Source organism: Podarcis muralis, chromosome 15, assembly GCF_964188315.1.
Source record: "Podarcis muralis chromosome 15, rPodMur119.hap1.1, whole genome shotgun sequence".
NCBI lineage: Eukaryota > Metazoa > Chordata > Lepidosauria > Squamata > Lacertidae > Podarcis > Podarcis muralis.
In genome coordinates, this window is record NC_135669.1 from 35,423,268 (window position 1) to 35,444,605 (window position 21,338).

At 45.3% G+C, this 21,338-nt stretch overlaps 1 protein-coding gene across 1 annotated transcript in view; it reads left to right on the forward strand.

The window, feature by feature from the left end:
- Positions 1-21,338, forward strand: part of GALNT17 (polypeptide N-acetylgalactosaminyltransferase 17) — a 112,048-nt gene that overhangs the window by 48,839 nt on the left and 41,871 nt on the right. The window contains exons 3-5 of the mRNA XM_028708039.2: positions 4,253-4,419; positions 13,115-13,289; positions 20,193-20,390. Of these exons, the coding sequence (XP_028563872.2) occupies positions 4,253-4,419; positions 13,115-13,289; positions 20,193-20,390 (540 nt within the window). The remainder of the gene's footprint in view (positions 1-4,252; positions 4,420-13,114; positions 13,290-20,192; positions 20,391-21,338) is intronic.

Sequence of the window (21,338 nt, forward strand, 5' to 3'; positions counted from 1 at the left end):
GAACGAATTAAGTACTTAACCTGAGGTACCACTGTATTTTAAATGCATCTCAGGGTTATTTGTGGGGCCTGCCCGGTGTTTTTACATTAGTAGAATGTGTGCTTTTATTTAAAATGCATCTCTGGGTAATTTGTGGGGCATAGGAATTCATTCATTTTTATTTTTTCAAAATATAGTCTGGCCCCCCACAAGGTCTGAGGGACAGTGGACCGGCCCCCTGCTGAAAAAGTTTGCTGACCCCTGCCCTAGGGTTATCCTGAAACTTCTGGTCCATAAGAACATAATAACAGTCTTAGTAGATCAGGTCAAAGCTCTATCTACTCCAACACAAGAAGAGCCAAGAGTCCCTACCTCTTGTGTGTGGTGTTGAGCATGTACTGGGATGTTAGTGGTGGGGCTTGCCAATTTCCACCCACCCACCCATGTTGAGCCTTCATGCATTTGCCCTGAATGCATGAATAGGCCTGAAGAGAGCGTACAATATATGTGCAGATACCTGTGGGCAGCTCTGGACTGAGAGTCAAAATGGCACAGGGAAAACGCCACCCTGAATGGGAAAGTCTTTTCTTCCTACTCAGGGGGAGCCAAAATTTGCACTTCCCTGAATTTCACAATGCAGTTCTCCAACCAGCTGAAGTGCACACAAAAAATCATATATTTGGGTGGGCAAAAAAGTGCGTACCTTAATGAGAATAGAATGAAAAATGCGTATGGAAAGTTATTTGCAAAAATATGCAGGTTAGTCCAAACTGTGTACAAAAATGGGTATGTTTAGGGGGGGGGGGGGGAAATCCCTGCTAGAATGCTGATGAATTTTCATGAGGAGTGTTTTGGGGCAGGGAGGGAATTGTAAGTTGCCGCAAAACTGGAGCACTGAATTTAAGATTGAGAAAATGAGGAGCCGAGAGAAACTGAAACGGCCATATTCATCTGTCCTTACATGTAACGTAACTCTGGCACTGCTTCTGTTGCTGCCAACTCTGTCAAAGGATTTCATCATCAAGTCTTTGGGGAGGAGAGCATCTTTGTTCAGAGGAAAGATTTCTTACCTGGTGCTTCATAAATTACACATAAACTGACTTCCTATGGATATCTTCCTTTTGAAAGGTGGCAGGCGTAAAGGAACGAGCAAAGCACAAAGGAAAATAAGCATCTAAATCAAAGCATGTCGTTCAGCTTAGGGAAGCTGGGAAAGGGACGTCTCATAAATATAACTCTGAAGTTTCTCTCTCTCTTAACGACTTCTCAGATGCTCTGCCTAATTATGCACAGCTCAGTTAATTTTCTGGTTGATCTCGGTGTTTGTGTGGAAGAAAATTAATCAAGCATCCTTCAACTCAGCCGCTTTAATCGAGGCAATAACTAACACTCTGGGTATGAATGGATATTTGAAAGAGGGTTGTTTTCATCTGAGAATCAAAAGCAACTCGACAAATAGCTCTTTATTATGAAGAGTAAGTGGTGGTGGACAAAAGCTGTATTTCTGGATGATTTGAAGTTATTTTGGGCTTGCCTCTCACCGCTAACACCTTGTGGCAATTGGTGGTGTGCATTGTTATTTTTATTTACTAGAAATCTTTCCAATTTACAAATGCCTTGCTTCATAAACGGGAGACCTTTGCTATGCAACATATGCACTCTTTGGCAGAGCTGTGGCCAGAGGTGCCAAGCTGTGCCCAAGTCCCATTGTGCACCGTGCACATGTGATGTCATGCACATGACATCACATCATTGGGAGGAGGCTGAGTGTGGAGCCCAGTGCAGCGAGTCTTCAAAGGCAGGTGGTTCCTCCTTTTGTGTACTCAGGAGGAGCTGGCCACTGAAGCCACACTGTGCTTGGCTCTGCTCTCACCTTGGAGACCACCAAGATGAAAGAGGAAGTGGGAAAGAGTGTCATTTTTCTAAGTTCCTCCTTCAGCTCTCTGTACTTTTCCAGAGAGAGAAAGGAAGCTATCCTCTAAATCTCATGAGCAAGGGGGAGGTGAGTGGGGGGCTCAGTGGATTCGTGGGGAAGACCTCAAAGGGGCCATTGTGCCCCTTTTGTACGAACACCCCCATGCTGATTGGAATGGGTTCTCCAGACCTGTGTGTGAAGAATTAATCCACATTACACTGGGATCTCCAAGCAATGTACTGGTGCTCTGATCTCATTAAGCCAACTATATAGGAAGCATCCCTGACCACTTGAATATGGGAATTTTCTACCACACCAATTTGCTTGCAAACAAGGATGGTAGTATACCTCTCTGTTAAAATGGCAAGCACTTAAAAGAATTCTTAACGTGAGCTCTGAAGCTATTCCAGGCAAAACACTCTCATCCTTCTGTCTCCTATATTCTAATATGGTCCCAGAAATCTCTGTGGGATGCAAAGTGGAGGCATTAAGGAAATTTATTAACTTGCTAAAACTGAGCTGCCTTTGCTGCTGCTAGTGGCTAGGCCTGCTCCATGAAAGTTTGGCATAGTTCAGGTGACTTTCCATCAATATAACAGTATTCAAAGGAGGTCCAATCCAGGCATGCTGTTTATCTCCATAACCAGGAAGGCCATTTGCCTGCTTAGGTCTTTAATCCCACAAGTCATAGAGGCACATAGAACTGTTGGGGAGAAGCCCCAGAGGTGCTTTACTTCAGAAAGCACAGCAACGCTTGCCATAATTCAAAAGCCAAATGTTGAAATATGTTTATGGGCACTTAGTTTACTGCATAAGTGGAAAAAGTGGAGTTGCCTGAGAGATGTATTGCTGCAATGGTGTTACATACAATAAAACCTACCAGGTATCCCCCCCCCCCCAAACATTCTCCTTAGTCCCCATTTTTGTGGTTAGAGGTCAATAGTTACACCCTAGTGGATATCGTAGAGTTGGAAGGGACACCAAGGGTCATCTAATCCAACCCCCTGCAATGCAGGAATCTCAGCTGCAGCATCCGTGACAGATGGCCATCCAACCTCTGCTTAGAAACCTCCATGGAAGGAGAGCCCACAACCTCCCGAGGGAGTCTGTTCCACTGTCAAACAGCTCTTAGTGTCATGTAGGATTCTAAATCTGTACAGTTTGCTGCATGCAGTATCTATGCATCCCATCTGCTGCTACCTAACAGGGTCAGTTCCTGTTCCCTGTTATCTATCTGTGAGTTGCTAGACTTGTCCTCCTTCAGAGTTCAGTCAAAGTTAAATCTCAGGGTGAAAAGTGAACTCATTGAACTGGTTTTAGATGTCATGCTAAGCCATAGTTTAGTGGTAGAAGGATGGGCAGCATTGAAGCTCATGTACTCTCCTTTCATCCACTGCAGCCCTGAGGAGGAGATAGAAGGTTTCTGCTTCTCTTTTATGCTTGATGTACTTTAGCATGTTGTAGGAACATAAATGATGGTTCATTATCCCTATGGTTAGTGGAAACAAGCCAGCTTTGTCAACAGCGGTGTCTCCCCCAAAGTCTTCTACATCCGGTTCATCTCCCAGACATCTTCCACCAGCAAGCCCTGCTTGACTGTTGGACCTAATCCTGCAACCATGCAGGAGGGAAGCCCAGGAGGTCCTTCCCAAGATACTTGAGGAATTGGATTTCAGCTATGATTTCAGACAGGAACTGACTTGATTAGTATCTCTCAGACTAATGTGCATATTGGAACCTAGTTTCTCCTCTGGCTTTTGCCCTCCCCAAATGTTCTGATGCAGTTTCTCTGCTCAAATGTGTAATTTGCAAGAAAATAGGTTTGGAAAATATGTATTTAAATGCAAATTTCTACGTGGATTAAAAAACCAACAACAGATTGGCTCAAAATTGGGACAGACTTATGAAAAAAACAAAACACAGGCAAAAGTGACATGGAAACAAATTGGCCGATCCGTTCATCCCTGGTTCAATGCGATAACAGTTCTTGTGGATGTTCTGCTTCTGATGGTTATAGAAAGTAGTAATAATAATAATAATAATAATAATAATAATAATAATAATAATAATAATAATAATATCTTTATTGTCATTGCCCCCTCTCGGGGACAACGACCTTAGAAAGTATTCTAAGGGTTGATCTACACACAGGAAAAAAAACGCTATAAATAAGTCAGAAATTAAATTGTTATAACAAAAGAAAAAGGTTATGGATAATCACCTAGATTTTTCATTTTTGCTCCCCAGCACTATATGGTGTCGCATGTTTATAACGCATTCAGAACGCTGTATTTTGACTAATGTAGCTGAGTCCTAAGTCTTTGGCTAACTTTGCTTTTCTCCCTCTCTGCCTTACAGGTGTAAAGAGCTGAAATACCCAAAGGACCTCCCACAGATTTCTATTATTTTTATCTTCGTGAACGAGGCATTGTCGGTCATCCTGCGTTCAGTGCACAGTGCGGTGAATCACACACCTGCTCACCTGCTGAAGGAGATCATTCTCGTAGATGACAACAGTGACGAAGGTGAGTGAGCTCATCCCTTTGGAGGACAACAGGTGCAGGCCATTCTCAAAGTAGTCATCCTTTGCCCTAATGGACCAGCTTCCACTGGGTGCTCACTTGGACTCCAGAGCTACCTGCAAGTTGTGCAACTGTCTGCTGCCTTTCATAGCATCTTGGCACTCCCTTGTGTTCAAACCACACTTCTTTATTTTTCCCTCTTATCTCCTTGCCTCAGGAATCATACAGGATTGGCCATGCAGAAACCCGCTGCGAAGCGCCCGGTGTTGAGGGAGGGGACATCCTTCCTAGGAGTAGAAGGGTGCATTAGGGACAGGGGATGAGAAGGGTAAATTTGATATGTTCCTTCCTTACGTAAATATCTGCCCTCCTCCCCACGCCTGGTGCCACAGATGCTATTAAGAAAAAGTAGACTACCTGTGGATCATTCGGCTGCATGGGGAATTCTAGATAGGGCATCTTTCCAAATGCAATGAAATACTTGTGTTAAGGCATTTGAACTGAAAACCCTCAGCCGAACTTGTTCAGCTTGAAAGGGTGACCTTGGTGGGGTGGGGGTGGGAATTTCATACCCAGCAGTGGTGGCTGGGGTCCATTGGGAGGCAGGGAGTTCAAACAGTGCATGGAACCAGAGCGAAAGACAAACAAGAGTCAACCAAGGCCCCATCTGCACTATACATTTAAAGCGGTCTCACACATTTAAAGCGGTCTCGCATCACTTTAAACAGTCCTAGCTTCTATGCTGAAATGGCAAAAATGGCTGGAAGAGTCAGAAATCAGGAAGACCAAAATTTTAATAAGGAATGGGGAGAATTTATAACTTATCTTAAAGACCACTGTAAACAGTTAAAATCGTTAGTAGGATTGGAATATCACTTGTAGTTTAAGGTTGAATTATGGACGTAATGGAAGAGGTAAAGGGTTTGGATCATCATAAAAGATGCGGGAGGAACTGATAATAGGACCCACAAAGGGGAGGGTGGAAGTCCAGGAGATTCCTTGGAATCTTGTTTTTATTATTTATACTTGATATATCTCAAAATTTATATTTGATATATTCAAAATTTTAATTTGAAAAACCAAATAAATACATTTTCAAAATTTTATAAAAATTTTAAGCACTCCTAGTTTTCCCCAAAGAATCCTGGGAACTGTAGTTTGGGCTCTCTATTATTCATTTACATTACATTCACCAGCCTCTTAATGAATGTAACCTCAACTGATGCAATGTAGCATCAATTCTCTGATTAAGCCCAGGCAAATATATATTGCCTCATTGTTGAAAGTTTTAAACAGTTGTGGCTCTCCCCCCCCCAAAGCATCATGGGAACTATAGTATAAGGGTGCTGTTAGGAGACCCTTGAGGGACACGGGTGGCACTGCGGGTTAAACCACAGAGCCTAGGACTTGCTGATCAGAAGGTCAGCGGTTCGAATCCCTGCGACGGAGTGAGCTCCCGTTGCTCGGTCCCTGCTCCTGCCAACCTAGCAGTTCAAAAGCATGTCAAGTGCAAGTAGATAAATAGGTACCGCTCCGGCGGGAAGGTAAACTGCGTTTCTGTGTGCTGCTCTGGTTCATGCTGGCCACATGACCCGGAAGCTGTCTGCGGACAAACGCCGGCTCCCTCAGCCTATAGAGCGAGATGAACGCCACAACCCCAGAGTCGGTCATGACTGGACCTAATGGTCAGGGGTCCCTTTACCTTTACCCTAGGAGACCCTTATTCCCCTCAGAGAGCTACAGTTTCTAGACTGCTTTAACAATGCATCCATCTGCATGTGGAATCTAGGAACTGTAACTGTGTGAGGGGAATAGGTTGCCCCCTAACAACTTTCAACCCCTTAACTAACTACAGTTCCCATAATTCTTTGGGAGGGGGAGCCATGGTGGTTTAAAGTGGTATAATGATGCTTAAATGTATAGCACAGATGGGGCCAGGCTGTCAGGGACACTCCAGTCTTTTAGACAGTTCTTTCCCATTCCCACCTGGAGCTGCCAGGAATTCAGCCTGGGATCCCAACTGCACTGCAAATTCCCACTTATCTTGCTTGCATTCTACTTTCAGCTGCCTCCTGTTCCTTCATGAACAACTTAAACCTTGTTTTTTGCAGCCTGGGTGGTGCTGAGCCTGCGCCATAAGCCTGCACTTTGAAATATTAATGGCATTGCCTTATGTCAAAACAATGCTATGAAGAAACCCAACACCAGCCTTATGGGACTTAGAGACAATTTATAATCTCTGCCTCTTTGAATTTCCTCAGAAGGGAAGTGACTTCCGTTTAGAGGGGCAGAGTGGGAATCTGCCACGCAGCTGCTTTGACGTTCCCCTTTTGTTCCTGCATCTCCGCTTTGGCATAAAAGGCAGAGCAATAAATGGGGGGCAATGGCTGTGCGGCGTGAGGGGAACTGTGTCCTGTAAATACAGCTTTATTTGCACACACAGAAAGTCTGCGCATTCAAAGTGCGAGCCCTGAACCCATTTCATTTGACGCCATCTCAGCCTGAGCCCATGAGGTTTCGCTCTGCTGTTTACCACTCCTTTTATTTCTCATTCCTACATTCTCTTGAAGTAGCAGCCTGCTTTGCCACTTATCTCCAAAGCATGTTGACCTTGCAAATGTCTTTACCAGCAGTAGACTCTGAGAAAGAGAAACTGGAATAATTCCTGAAGTTCTGCAGTGAGATTGTTTTTCTCCCACCAGTATTTGTAGAAGAGAGTGGAACAAAAACCTTGGGGTATGCAGGAACTAAAGAGCCAATTTCCCACCCATATGAGCCATTTTAACAGTCATGGCTTCCCCTGAAGAGTCCTGGGAAATATAGCTTGTTATGGGTGCTGTTCCCAGAGTGGTTTAAACATCAATCTGTCTTTCCAGGGAACTTTCCAGGGAAACAGGGTCTCCTGACAACCCTCAGAAGCTTTAACAAACTATGGCCCCCAAAATACTTTAGGGGAAGACATGAGATTTAAAATGGTCACATAGTGCTTTAAATACATAACATGGAACCTTGATATCCATTGCACCTTGGATAATAGATAAGCAGCACACAGAAACCAGCCATTTCATTGCAACTTGAACGTGATGCCTAATATCAAAAGGCATTGACTATAAATGAGAATCTCTAGGCGGATTTGATTGACAGATGATACCTCTCATTGTCAGAAGTGCTGTGGAGGTGTAGTGGAGGGGGGAGATGAGGAACAGTTGCTGTATAGCCGTACTTTAAATGGATGGTGCAGGTGTGGCCCAAGTCACCGTCATGTGAAAGACAAAAATCCCATGACTGCAATCATGGATCAGGAATTCTAACAGATTCATGGACCAACAAATTTCATTTCCGTACTCCTGGAGTGGAGAACTGGATTGTTACTTTCCCCACCCTTTTGGGGGCCAAATTTGACAGGTCAGATGTGCCCACCGTTCAATCGCCTGATATCACAGTTACCTGATCGTGGACGCAGGTGCTGACTGAAACCCTCCCAGAACAGGAGAGGCTTCATCAAGCCATCTCCGCAGTAAGAAATGAGACTTGGGAAGAATCAGAATTGGAGAGTTGGAAGGGACCCACAGGCCCATCTCATCCAATACCCTGCAATGCAGGAAATCTACCCACAACAATCCGTAGGTGGTTAACAGCCAGACCCACTGAGCTCTGGATTAGCAATAGAGGGCATGTTTTGCATGCAAAAAATACCGGGTTCACTTCTCAGCATCTCCAACTAGAGCCAGGAGAAATCCTCAATTGAAATCCTGGAGCATCACTGCTGGTTAATGCTAAGCTAGATACACCAGTGGTCTCACTCTCCTCATAGGGCAGCTTTCGATGCTCACAATAGGATGTTGAATGGTGCCAGGGGTGAAAGAAACCCAATTCTGCACTTCAAATAATCTCATGCTTAGAGGTTTTTTATTGCTTCAAGAAGAGCCTGCTGGATCAGGCCAGGAGGCCATGAAGTCCACATCCCATTCTCATGTTGGCCAACTAGAAGCCCCAGCAGGAAGCCTGCATGCAGGACATGAGCACAACAATGCTCTCCTCCAGTGTGGTTCTAGAAACTGGAATTCAGAAGCAAACTGCCTCCAGCGGTCGAGGTAGAACATTGCCGTCAGGGCAAGTAGCATCCATATATTTGACTAATCTTCATGAAGCCATCCAAATTGGTGGCCATTGCTTGCTTCTTGTGGGAGTGGATTCTATAGTTTAATTGTTCACTTTGTGAAGTACCTCCTTTTGTCTGTCTGCAATCTCCTAACATTCAGCTTCTCTGAATGCCTCTTGAGTTGCAGTGGGCGAGGGGTGTCTTGCCCAAGGCAAGGTGGGTTGTTTTTTATTAAAAAATAGAGAGAGATTCAGAAGCAATACAAAATACACAAGTGAGTGAGAAGATTAAAGATCTTCTTCTCAAACAGCAAGCAATGTATATATACCAAGCAAGCACTTCAATCTGCCACTTGGAAGCCCTCAAGAAGCGGCAAAGCAGCTCCCCCAGGTAGCCTCAGTTTGCACGGCCCTGCGGCCGATCAGTCCGTGCACAAGCTTCAAAGAAACCGTCCGATTTTATAGATAGCCTGTGTGGCTTGCCAGGCTGGCTACGTGCAGATCATCCATTAGCAACCTCCTCCCAGTGCCTCACTTTCTCAAAACAATGTCCAACATCAAAGAAGTTACCCAGGGCCGGATTTAGGTTTGCTGAGGCCCTAAGCTACTGAAGGTCATGGGGCCCTTTATATGTCCAGCTGTCCTTTGTCAACAACAAATTGCTGCTGTTTTTTGTGTTGAATATATGCTACAGTGGTGCCTCGCAAGACGAAATTAATCCGTTCCGCGAGTCTCTTCATCTTGCGGTTTTTTCGTCTGGCGAAGCACGGCTATTAGTGGCTTAGCAGCTATTAGCGGCTATTAGCGGCTTAGCGGCTATTAACGGCTTAGCGGCTTTAAGAAAAAGGAAACAAACTCGCAAGAACTCGCAAGACGTTTCATCTTGCGAAGCAAGCCCATAGGGAAATTCGTCTTTCGGAACGACTCAAAAAACGGAAAACCCTTTCGTCTAGCGAGTTTTTCGTCTTGCGAGGCATTCGTCTTGCGGGGCACCACTGTATATGGTAATTTATGGATCTAAAAGATATCTAAAGCCATTTGCACATGCAGAATGTAGGCACCCTATATGTCGAAATGAGCAAACCAGTGATATTTTAGGGAGCAGGCTAGCAGGCGGGGCTTATTACCGTATTTTTCTCTCTATTACACGCAGATTTTTTCTCCTAAAAAGGAAGGGGAAATGTCTGTGCGTGTTATGGAGCGAATGTGGGGGGGGGGTCCCTGGAGCCGATTAGGGGAGCGCAGGAACAAAAATCAGCAAAAATCAACCGTGCGTTGTGTCGGAGAGGGAAACCTGAAAAGAGGAAGTGGTTGCTTTCCTGCATTCTGCCTCAGGGTCTTACTGCCCACCCTCCTCTGTTTCGTTGCTGTGTTTGCTCAAACGGAACAAAGAGCAGGCAAATCCCCTCCCCTCTAGGCAAGCAGAGGGGAAAGCAGAGGTCTTTCCTTCTAATTCCTCTCCGTGCTCCTCGCAGGCAGCCAGAAAACATGCAGGAGGAGAGAGAAAGCTGGCTTCGGTTTGTGGAAACTTTTGCCTTTCTTTCCTCCCTCCCGTAAAATCTCTCTCCTGCTTTCTTAGCCAGCTGCTTCTCTGCACACCGCTCTCTTGTCCCTTCTGTGTTTTTCCTTCACTCCCCACTTAAAATGTAGTTACAAAGCATGGATCCACAGGATCTTTGCATTGGGCCACCCCAAATTCACCATCAGATCACATAGCAGCCTGCCCCCCAAAAATCACACACCCACTGTTGCCTGGGGCTGCAATGGTGCAAAAACGTGGTTAAAAAGCATGGATCCACATGGATCCTCAGGATCTTTGCATTGGGCCACCCCAAATTCACCATCAGATCACATAGCAGCCTGCCCCCCAAAAATCACACACCCACTGTTGCCTGGGGCTGCAATGGTGCAAAAATGTCGTTAAAAAGCATGGATCCACATGGATCCTCAGGATCTTTGCATTGGGCCACCCCAAATTCACCATCAGATCACATAGCAGCCTGCCCCCCAAAAATCACACACCCACTGTTGCCTGGGGCTGCAATGGTGCAAAAATGTGGTTAAAAAGCATGGATCCACATGGATCCTCAGGATCTTTGCATTGAGCTACCCCAAATTCACCATCAGATCACATGTCTGTGGCCACAGCATGAAGCACAAAAATGATACATCCACTGTTTCATTCAGAATTTTTTCCCTTGTTTTCCTCCTCTAAAAACGATGTGCGTGTTATGGTCAGGTGCGTGTTATAGAGCGAAAAATACGGTACTTACATCATAGGAACCTACACAACACAAAACAAAACACTGTTGCTGTATGTAGGTTTTATTTTATTTGCTTTTTATTGTATATTTTAGAAATGTACACCCAGGGTTGTTTTTCCTTTTTTTGGGGGGGGGGGGCAAGAGAGTGGGGCCCTAAGCTATAGCTTGTTTAGCTTAAACATAAATTAGGCACTGAAGGTACCCAGCGTTATCCCCTGCCCCCACTGATTAAGGCAGCTGTGGGGGGGGGGCAGTTTACCTCCTCCCAACGTTCTCAGGACATTGAAGACTGTTCTCAAACCATAAAAAACTTAACAAGAGCAAGGGAGGGAGAAGGAACAGAGGCAGGAAGGGTAACCTTGTCAGATCACTAACTCCTCGATACATTTTTGTCTTCCGGATGCATTTCCCATACAGAGGGAGACAAACTTTTCTCTGTTCACTTTCTCTATGCCATTTTTACAGCCTTGATAGCAACTGGCTTCCTACATGGATGAGTATCTAAATCTTCTCCCTCATTTCACCTCTGAAGATCTAAGGATTCTCTCTTTGTGTGTGTCTCTGCCTCTCTTATAGTTTTAGTGAAAAAACGAAAATGGGGAATTGGATTTCCCCAATGTTGAACATCAAATACAAACTATATTCTATGCTGCTCTTCCTAATGGAAATGGTGAATGTTTAGGGCTGGAGCAGAAGAATGCTTAATATATATTTCCCAGCCTTAACTGCAGCAAAGTACTTTGTGTGAGGAACGAAAATAACTTTTAAGTGCATCAAATGAAAAAAACAAAACCTCTTTTGATTTAGTGCTTCTCTCAAATTAGCCCCGTCTTTTCTAATTATTGAATGAAAATCATGCCTCAGTCAATTTGCCATCTTCAACTGCAATGAAGTAGTTCATTGCTGTGATGCAGCAGTGATTTATAATTGAATTAAGCCAGTTTCAGTAGGTTGGGTTGCTGTTCCCTTGGTTTTTGTAGTGACACTTCCATGCTTTTAACAGCTTCACAACAGGCAGAAATTCAATGGGTGGGGGTTTCCCCAATGTATATTATTTGACGTGGAGTGCTGAACCTGTTGAACAGTGGCCTGCCATGGCTTGTTTTGAGAATGTCAAAGAGAGACTGGGCAGATGAAAAGTGAGAGCAGTTGAGATGAAAGGCTGGTGGGTGAGTGGGGAAGAAGTCCTTTACCTTGGACTGAGGAGGACAGACACAGGAAGCAGACAGTCAGAAGGGGGAAAGAGATTCCCAAGGTGAGGGAAGAAGTATGCTTGTAAGTGGGAGATGTGAGAGTCTACCTCTCTGCGTGTGGATAAATAATAGGGTCACCATATGTACCGCAAAATTCCGGTGATGTCTGGGAGGTGGGTGCTAAATTGTCACCCAGAGGGGAAATTAATTAAATAGTAAATGTCCGGGATTTCGTCTGTTCCCCGGCGGAAGCGCTGTGCAGCTTGTTGCCTCCTAGACGATGATTTCAGAAGCCCGCCGTCCACCACTGCCATCCCCCCAAAGAAAGATCAACAACTTCGGACGATTGCTCAGGAAAAGCTCAACAACTTTTTGGACTATAGCCCCAAAGTAGCTGAGCAGCTGTGTCCAGATTTTTACTTCTTGAAATATGGCAACCCTGATATATGATATAGGGACGTGGGTGGCGCTGTGGGTTAAACCACAGAGCCTAGGACTTGCCGATCAGAAAGTCAGTGGTTAAAATTCCCACGACAGGGTGAGCTCCCGTTGCTCGGTCCCTGCTCCTGCCAACCTAGCAGTTCGAAAGCACATCAAAGTGCAAGTAGATAAATAGGTACTGCTCCGGCGGGAAGGTAAACGGCATTTCCGTGTGCTGCTCTGGTTCGCCAGAAGCGGCTCAGTCATGCTGGCCACATGACCTGGAAGCTGTACGCCGGCTCCCTCGGCCAATAAAGCGAGATGAGCGCCGCAACCCCAGAGTCGGCATGACTGGACCTAATGGTCAGGGGTCCCTTTACCTTTACCTTTAATATATGATATAACTATGCTAAATGGCCTTATAGTTATTTTCTTTCTCTTTTTCTCCTGGTTTTTATTTTTGGGGTTTTTTATTATTATTCTTGTTCTGTAGACTAGTCTGATTCTTGTATTTTATGTCAAAAAATTTCTGAACCATGGCTTAAATATGCAATTGGAAGCCAAGATGATAGGTTCTCAATCCAGGTGTGCACAGACCCTGGTCTGGCACGTGGCACTTTGATTGAGATGGTGTCCTACATGAGAACATCTCAGCTTCTGCTTTGACTCCCAAAGTCTCTGTGTCACTCCAGTTCTTTGGGTTTCTCTTTCTCATTCTAGAGGAGTTGAAGGCGCCCCTGGAAGAGTATGTCAACAAGCGATACCCTGGCCTGGTGAAGGTGGTCCGCAATCAGAAAAGGGAAGGCCTCATCCGAGCTCGCATTGAAGGCTGGAAGGTTGCCTTGGGCCAGATCACTGGCTTCTTCGACGCACACGTGGAGTTCACAGCAGGCTGGTACGTGAAGCACTTAAGGCCCCAGTGCTAACTCATTAGTAGAACAATGTGCTGGTCATCCTGCAACAGAGGTGGCTTCAAGATAGTGTGACCACTGCATTCCCTCTGGGCGCCACACTGCAGGGGGTGCCAGCACAATACTGCCCAGTATACCTAAGGAGAGTCTCCACCCCCAGCACTTAGCCAAGACACCGAGGTCCAGCTCCGAGGGCCGTCTGGCCGTTCCCTCTCTTTGAGAGGCCAAGTTACAGGGAGCCAGGCAGAGGGCCTTCTCGGTAGTGGTGCCCGCCCTATGGAACGCCCTCCCATCAGATTTCAAGGAAATAAACAACTACCTGACTTTTAGAAGACATCTGAAGACAGCCCTGTTTAGGGAAGTTTTTAATGTTTGATATTTTATCACTTTATTATTATTAATAATAATAATATTCTGTTGGGAGCTGTCCGGAGTGGCTGGGGAAACCTAGCCAGATGGGTGGGTTTTAAATAAATAAATAAATAAATAAATAATAATTGGCAGGGTGGGTGCCAAATTTAGCATCACACAGGCCACTGCTGAAATTTGCCACTGTTTGGCAACCAGGGTGTCTGTTTCCATTTAAGGCTGCATTTGTAAATGCATTTGCATAATATATGTATTTGGGCAAGCAATTCTCCATAACACAATACATTTCAAAAAAATATTTTCACTCATACATGATTTTTTTGGGTGCATTTCCATATAATATGTACAGTCATACCTCAGGTCACAGACGCTTCAGGTTGCGTTTTTTCGGGTTATGGACCTGCCCGCCAAAACCTGGAAGTACCGGAACGGGTTACTTCCGGGTTTCAGGGATCACACAGAAGCGCTAAATCATGCTTTGCACATGCACAGAAGCACTGAATCACAACCCGCGCATGCGCAGACGCGCCTCTGCGGGTTGCAAACGCTGCGGGTTGCGAACATGCATCCCGCACAGATCAGGTTCACCACCCAAGCGTCCACTGTACATTTGTTGCTGTTGTTGGAGAACCGTATCACAGAATTTGGAGAAGTGAAAATTGGGTTGGCTTGTATGAAGATGTAAAAACAAGAACACATTCTCCCCTCCATCCCTACCCCTCATTGTCTCAAATTCAGCCTCATGATCTCACGCCAAGAACACACTGGATGGGGTTCACCTAACGTCCCCCACCAGTGAAAGCCCTTTGCAAGGACCTCTGCTTATGCAACTGGGCTTTCCATCCATTTTCTTGCGGTGCACCCCAAGATTGGCTTGGGGTGGGTGGGAGAACCTCCAGAACCCGGGGGTGGGGGGGGGGGAGGAAGATAATTCCACCTGTCAAACTGCAATGTTTGCATGGATGGAAAATTTGTAGTAGTGGAACAATGAATTCCGCCCTTTAAGTTAGTAATGGTTACATTAGCCTAAGTCTCCCACACTAAGAATAAGTGGGAGGCAGCAAAAAGCCATTTAAAATGCCTCTCCTGGGACTTCTCCAGACATAAACGTGCATTCATGATAATTTGTGCTCATGATGGCATTGGGATAGTTATGCAAGGCCATGCTTTCAACGCCTTTTGTATCTGCTAAAGTTTTGGAGAAGACATTTGGCTTAATTTTTAATTGAGCTGCCGTTGCTCGGTCCCTGCTCCTGCCCACCTAGCAGTTCAAAAGCACGTCAAAGTGCAAGTAGATAAATAGGTACCGCTCCGGCGGGAAGGTAAACAGCGCTTCCGTGCGCTGCTCTGGTTTCGCCAGAAGCGGCTTAGTCATGCTGGCCACATGACCCCGAAAAACTGTCTGCGGACAAACGTAGACTCCCTCGGCCAGTGAAGCGAGATGAGTGCCGCAACCCCAGAGTCGTTCGTGACTGGACTTAAGTGTCAGGGGTCCTTTACCTTTACCTTTCACCTGTCACATTCTGATGCAGTCCTGCAAATTTTCATAATGCAGGTGTTCCAGGTGTGGTTGTTTTTTGTCCCACTTTTGTTGTGCTATAGCACAAGAGTCCCCTGCCAGAGAGAAATAAGGTTGTATTATCGTTCAGGAATCCCCACAAAACAACGAGCCACAGTGGCGATGTTCTGCCTCCTCTGCCAGAGGTACTATGGACATCCCAGAAGCCTCAGATGTTTAGCACGTGGCACTCATAATGCCAAGGTTGCAGGTTTGATCCCTGTATGGGACAGCTGCATATTGCTGCATTGCAGGGAGTTGGACAACATCAGGCATAGGCAAACTCGGCCCTCCAGATGTTTTGGGACTACAACTCCCATTATCCCTAGCTAACAGGACCAGTGGTCAGGGATGATGGGAGTTGTAGTCCCAAAACATCTGGAGGGCCGAGTTTGCCTTTGCTTGGACGACATGACCCTCAGGGTCCCTTCCAACTCTACAATTGTCTGATTCTCTGACTCAGTGAGGGCTTTTGAATACCAGTTACTGGGAATCACAGGTGGGGAGAATACTCGTACCCTCAGGCCCCACTTGTGGCCTTCTGATGGACATCTGGTTGGCCCCTGTGAGAATAGGGTGCGGGGTTAGTTGGGCCATTGGCCTGATTCAACAGTGCTCTACTTATGTAAAGGCAACCTGCCAATTTACACATGTTCATATGCGGCCTCACATATGCACATCGTGCCAAACCCGGAAGTGACCCAGAAACATCACAAAAAGGGGTGGAATGGGGTATTTCCAGGCTTTTCTCAGAGGGGTTTCAAATAGATAAGACTTCACAGATGTGTGTGGTGCCCTGGAACATAACCCTGGCATAAAGGGGTGGGTGGGTGCTGCCTAGACTTACGGATTGTCACCAGCTAAGTTCTACTCAGAGTAAACCCATTAAAAGTAATAAGCTTAAGTTAGCCGCACCTATTCACTTGAATGGGTCTAGCAGTGGATAAAACTCTTAAGTTCTTAATAAGGAGAAATGCTGTACAACATAATAATATAATAATAATTTATTATTTCTACCCAGCCCATCGGAGGGATGCGGGTGGCGCTGTGGGTTAAACCACAGAGCCTAGGACTTGCTGATCAGAAGGTTGGTGGTTCGAATCCCCGCGACGGGGTGAGGTCCCATTGCTCGGTCCCTGCTCCTGCCAACCTAGCAGTTCAAAAGCACGTCAAAGTGCAAGTAGACAAAAAGGTACCGCTCCGGCGGGAAGGTAAACGGCGTTTCCGTGCGCTGCTCTGGTTCACCAGAAGTGGCTTAGTCATGCTGGCCACATGACCCGGAAGCTGTCTGCGGACAAACGCCGGCTCCCTTGGCCCATAGACCGAGATGAGCGCCGCAACCCCAGAGTCGGTCACGACTGGACCTAACGGTCAGGGGTACCTTTACATTTACCTTTACCCATCCCATTTAGCTGGGTTTCCTCAGCCACTCTGGCCGGCTTTCAACAGAACATTAAAAACAGAACAAAACATCAAGCATTAAAAACTTCCGTAAACAGGGCTGCCTTCAGATGTCTTCTAAAAGTCAGATAGTTGTTTATTTCCTTGACTTCTTATGGGAGGGTGTTTCACAGGGCGGGCACCACTGTATGGACACTCCAGAATAAATTGACTACTAATTTGTGTCAATGACATGTTGCAAAATGTCTCCACAGCACACACACGCTTCTGTTTCTGGAGTGTCAAGGCTATGAAAGGGCTTTATGCTGTTTCTACTTCTCTGTGCTGAAAGAGAAGTGTTGCTCCCCCCCCTCCTCTTCCTATGTTTTTACAACAGAACAGGTTATGTTTCTTTTTTTCAAAAAAAAAAAAAAGGAAAAAAGAAAATTCCATCTCCTTTGCTCTTCTTGAAATATGTGTGACACGTGAGCCTATAATGCATGTTTCATTGTGTGCCTTGAAAAAGATGCAGAAAGCACCCAGGAGTAAAATAGTGGCATATCTACACAACAAGCAAGGTGGAGGAGAGACAGATTTTGAGTGGAGTCACCTGAGCTTTCCTTTGAACAATAAAGCTGAAGGATGTGTTCAGAAGGCTTATTTTCAATGCTCGCACCTGTACGCCGAGCTAAGCTAAATGCTATTATCGCTCAAGTCACTTGTTCTTCAGAACTGGGTTTTTCACTCATGCAAGGCAGGTGGAGCAAGGAGGACACTATAATTGACTGAACTCCTGTGTTTTGAAAGGGCTTCTTTGATGTATGGAGCATTGAATTCCCCCTTGTGTTTTACTACACAGAGAGCTTTACAATTACAGCAGGACTTTGCTTTGGATTATGTTGCTGTTTTTATTGTTCATTTCATTTTGATACTGCTTTATATTTTTAAGGGGTGGGGTATCTAAAAGCTGTGGGTAAAACCTCAGCGCCTAGGACTTGCCAATTGCGTGGTCGGCAGTTCGAATCCCCGCGGCGGGGTGAGCTCCCGTCTTTCGGTCCCAGCTCCTGCCCACCTAGCAGTTCGAAAGCACCCTTAAGTGCAAGTAGATAAATAGGTACCGCTTTACAGCGGGAAGGTAAATGGCGTTTCTGTGTGCTGCGCTGGTGCTGGCTCGCCAGAGCAGCTTCGTCACGCTGGCCACGTGACCCAGAAGTGTCTCCGGACAGCGCTGGCTCCCGGCCTCTTAAGTGAGATGAGCGCACAACCCTAGAGTTGGACACGACTGGCCCGTACGGGCAGGGGTGCCTTTACCTTTACCTTTTATCTAAAAGCTGTTTACAACCTACATCAAATAAAACAATCCAGAATAAAACATCAGAGAAGGAAGTCAAATATAAAATGTGCATTTAGAACAGCATAATTAGCAAGGGAATAAATGGCTCAGTTGGTTAGAATGTGGTGCAGACAGCTCCACGGTTGCAGGTTTGATCCCCGTAAGGGATTCTAAATTCCGTTGTAGAGGTTTGGACTGGAGGTCCTTTCTAACTCTATGATTCTATGAGATGAAATGTCATCGCAAGCATGGAACGTATCTGCTGCTGTTGCTGCTGATCCTGCCAATGGTGGTTCATGGCGGGCAGCGGCTGTGGAAGCTCACCTGGGTCTTCAGCCTCACCTTTCGTAGCTGGAATCAGTCAGGTGGGGAAAGGCCTGCAAGGCAGGGAGCAGGTCTTCTGAGTCTCACAGCCAAGATGGTTATGGGGATGGAGCACATGAATCTAAATGGGGAAATCCATTGCTTTATTCAAAGCCATAAGATATAGAAGGGACCTCAAAAAGATCAGTGACCCTTTCTGAATTCCAATGTATGTGCGCAAGGTAGATGTTCAGAACCAAATGGAAGCTATGAAGGGGCCCCCAAATTTAAACACACACCTTCCACCAAGATTTTGAAGTTGGGGTTGGGGTAGAATTATAGAATCATATGCATACTACTTTAATAGTCAATACTTCTCACAAAGATTTATGGGAACTGTAGTTTAAGAAGAAGAGAAGAAGAGTTTGGACTTGATATGCCGCCTTTCACTCCCCTTAAGGAGTCTCAAAGCGGCTAACAATCTCATTTCCCTTCCTCCCGCACAACAAACACTCTGTGAGGTGAGTGAGGACTGAGAGACTTCAGAGAAGTGTGACTAGCCCAAGGTCACCCAGCAGCTGCATGTGGAAGAACGGGGAAGCGAACCCGGTTCACCAGATTACAAATCCACCGCTCTTAACCACTACACCATGCTGGCTTAAGGGGGGAAGGGGATTATTGATTTGTTCTTATTATGCATTTTGTCTTTTTTATCTTGTAGTTTTATGTTGTGAACCACCCTGAGATATACAAATGAAGGATGGCATACACATTTATTATTGTTGTTGCACATTATCTATTATTATTATTATTATTATTATTATTACAACAACAACAGCAGCAGCAACAGTTCCCAAGTTGTTAGAAGACTCCGCTCCCCTTACTGAGCTACAATTTCTAGAATGGTTAGCAATCAATCCCTTTCCCCAGGGAATTTTGGAAAGTGTAGTTCTGTGAGACAAATGGGGGTCTCCACATAACTTTCAACAACCCTAACAATTCCACCCTTAACAAACAATAGCTCCCTGACTCTGTAACTGTTAACGTGGTATAATGGTGCTTTTAAAATGTGATGCAGATGTGGCCTTCCTTAAGTTACCCCCCCCCACTCAGTGTTCACAGTCGCAATAAGAATTATTATTATTATTATTATTATTATTATTATTATTATTATTACGATCCTAAGAACACCATCATAAAAGCTTTGTGAAAACAGCGGGTGATGCTGCTGAAGGGCTTAGCGTTTCAGCTACCTACATTTCGTGTTATCTCAAGGTGACTCAAGTACACGGTCTCTCATCTTCACAAAAGCAGAGGAAAGCTTTGGGGCACATTGACAACAGGGGACTGTTAAGGGCAGGGTGTATAAATCAAATCAGGCAAATGAACACCAAATATGGATTTAGGCTGTAATTCTGTACTCTCTTAATTGGGGGGGGGGGGCTGTCCCACTGAACTCGATGGGGCTTGCTTCTGAGTAGACATAGCCACTGTAAATACCTTCCCTGAAGCAGTCTGTGTAAAAGCCCTGAACGCAAAAAGAAAATGAAAGAAAAAGAAGAAGCCTTGCACTCATATGGTTATGGTTGTGCAGGTTGTCGGAATTTTGATGCATCTCATTACATTTCAAATGCAAATATCATACATAGATGATTCTATTTATATCCTGTCAGAATCTATTGCCGTACTAGGTTTGAAATTTCGTTTTACTCAACAGTCCAAAGTTCTTATGTCATTCAGCGATGAGTGTGGCGTTCCTAGGGGTCTGTCTGGGGGAAACCCCACGGCACGGCTGCAGTAATCCACAAGCACCTACCTTTTGCCCTAGGCGATGTGGGCAGGTAGGCCTTCAGAAGCGAAGGAGCAGCTGCCACTCCTCATCTCCCACCCCAGTTAGGATCGATACGCCTACGTCCTTCAAAGCTGTTTTGCTTTCCTTTTCAGGGCTGAGCCTGTTCTTTCACGGATCCAGGAAAACAGGAAAAGAGTCATTCTTCCTTCTATTGACAATATCAAGCAGGACACCTTTGAGGTTCAGCGCTATGAAAATTCAGCCCATGGATACAGTTGGGAACTGTGGTGCATGTACATTAGCCCACCGAAGGACTGGTGGGATGCTGGAGACCCTTCACTACCAATCAGGTTGGTTGCAGAACAGCATGATGTGAAATAGCAGGCATTTCAACGAGAATCTGTGAATTCAGATTTACCCACATTAAGATTCTGGTTATAAGTTACTCGTCACATTGGTGTGTCGGCCAGTCTTTATGACTGGAGAATTCAGAAAAAATCTCCCAGAAACAAGTGGAGAAATTGGGAAGGGACAATGGAGCTCCTACTGACCTCTGTCCATTGCAGATCTTATCTCTTCTGGAAAAGCTGAGTCGGTAGAGCATGCAATTCCTAATCTCAGGGTCATGGGTTTGAGCCCTGCGTTGGGGAAAAGATTCCTGCATTGCAAGGGTTTGGGCTAGATGACCCTCAATGTCCCTTCCACCTTTACAATTATATGATTCTGTGGCTGTTCTCCATAGGATATGGGAAAGGTGAGGAGCAGGCATTAGGATATTCCAAGAGAGATACGATGAGGATAAATCATAACACTTTAAAGATGGCAAGTGGCTGAACAATCCTTTCCAGCTCCCCATGCAATCTCTAGTAGAACAATCAGATTTTCCAACAGCTTAATTGCAGATACTTTCCACATGAAGTGTGAAAGATGTAGCCAATATCTTATTCTAGATTACTTAGAATGGAATGGAAACATCAGCACTTTTGAGGCCTTGCATAGTCTGCTGTTCTTGGAGCCATCTTGCTTCTTGTGTTCTGAAAGTCTTAAAACTCCAAATGTGAATTGAGTGTAGCAGTTAATAGTAAAAGGATTGGGATGTACTGTGTGATATTTGGAGACTAGCAAGAGTTTTGAAAAAGCAGATCCAACCCAGATGCCGCAGGCTTGGAGAGCTGTCAACCAACTAAACCAAAATCATGTTGGCTGTATGCCATAGGAAAGGATTACGAGTGAGAGCAATCCTTCATTTATATAGAATTTGCATACTGGCACGTGTCTGATGATTTTGTCACATGAAT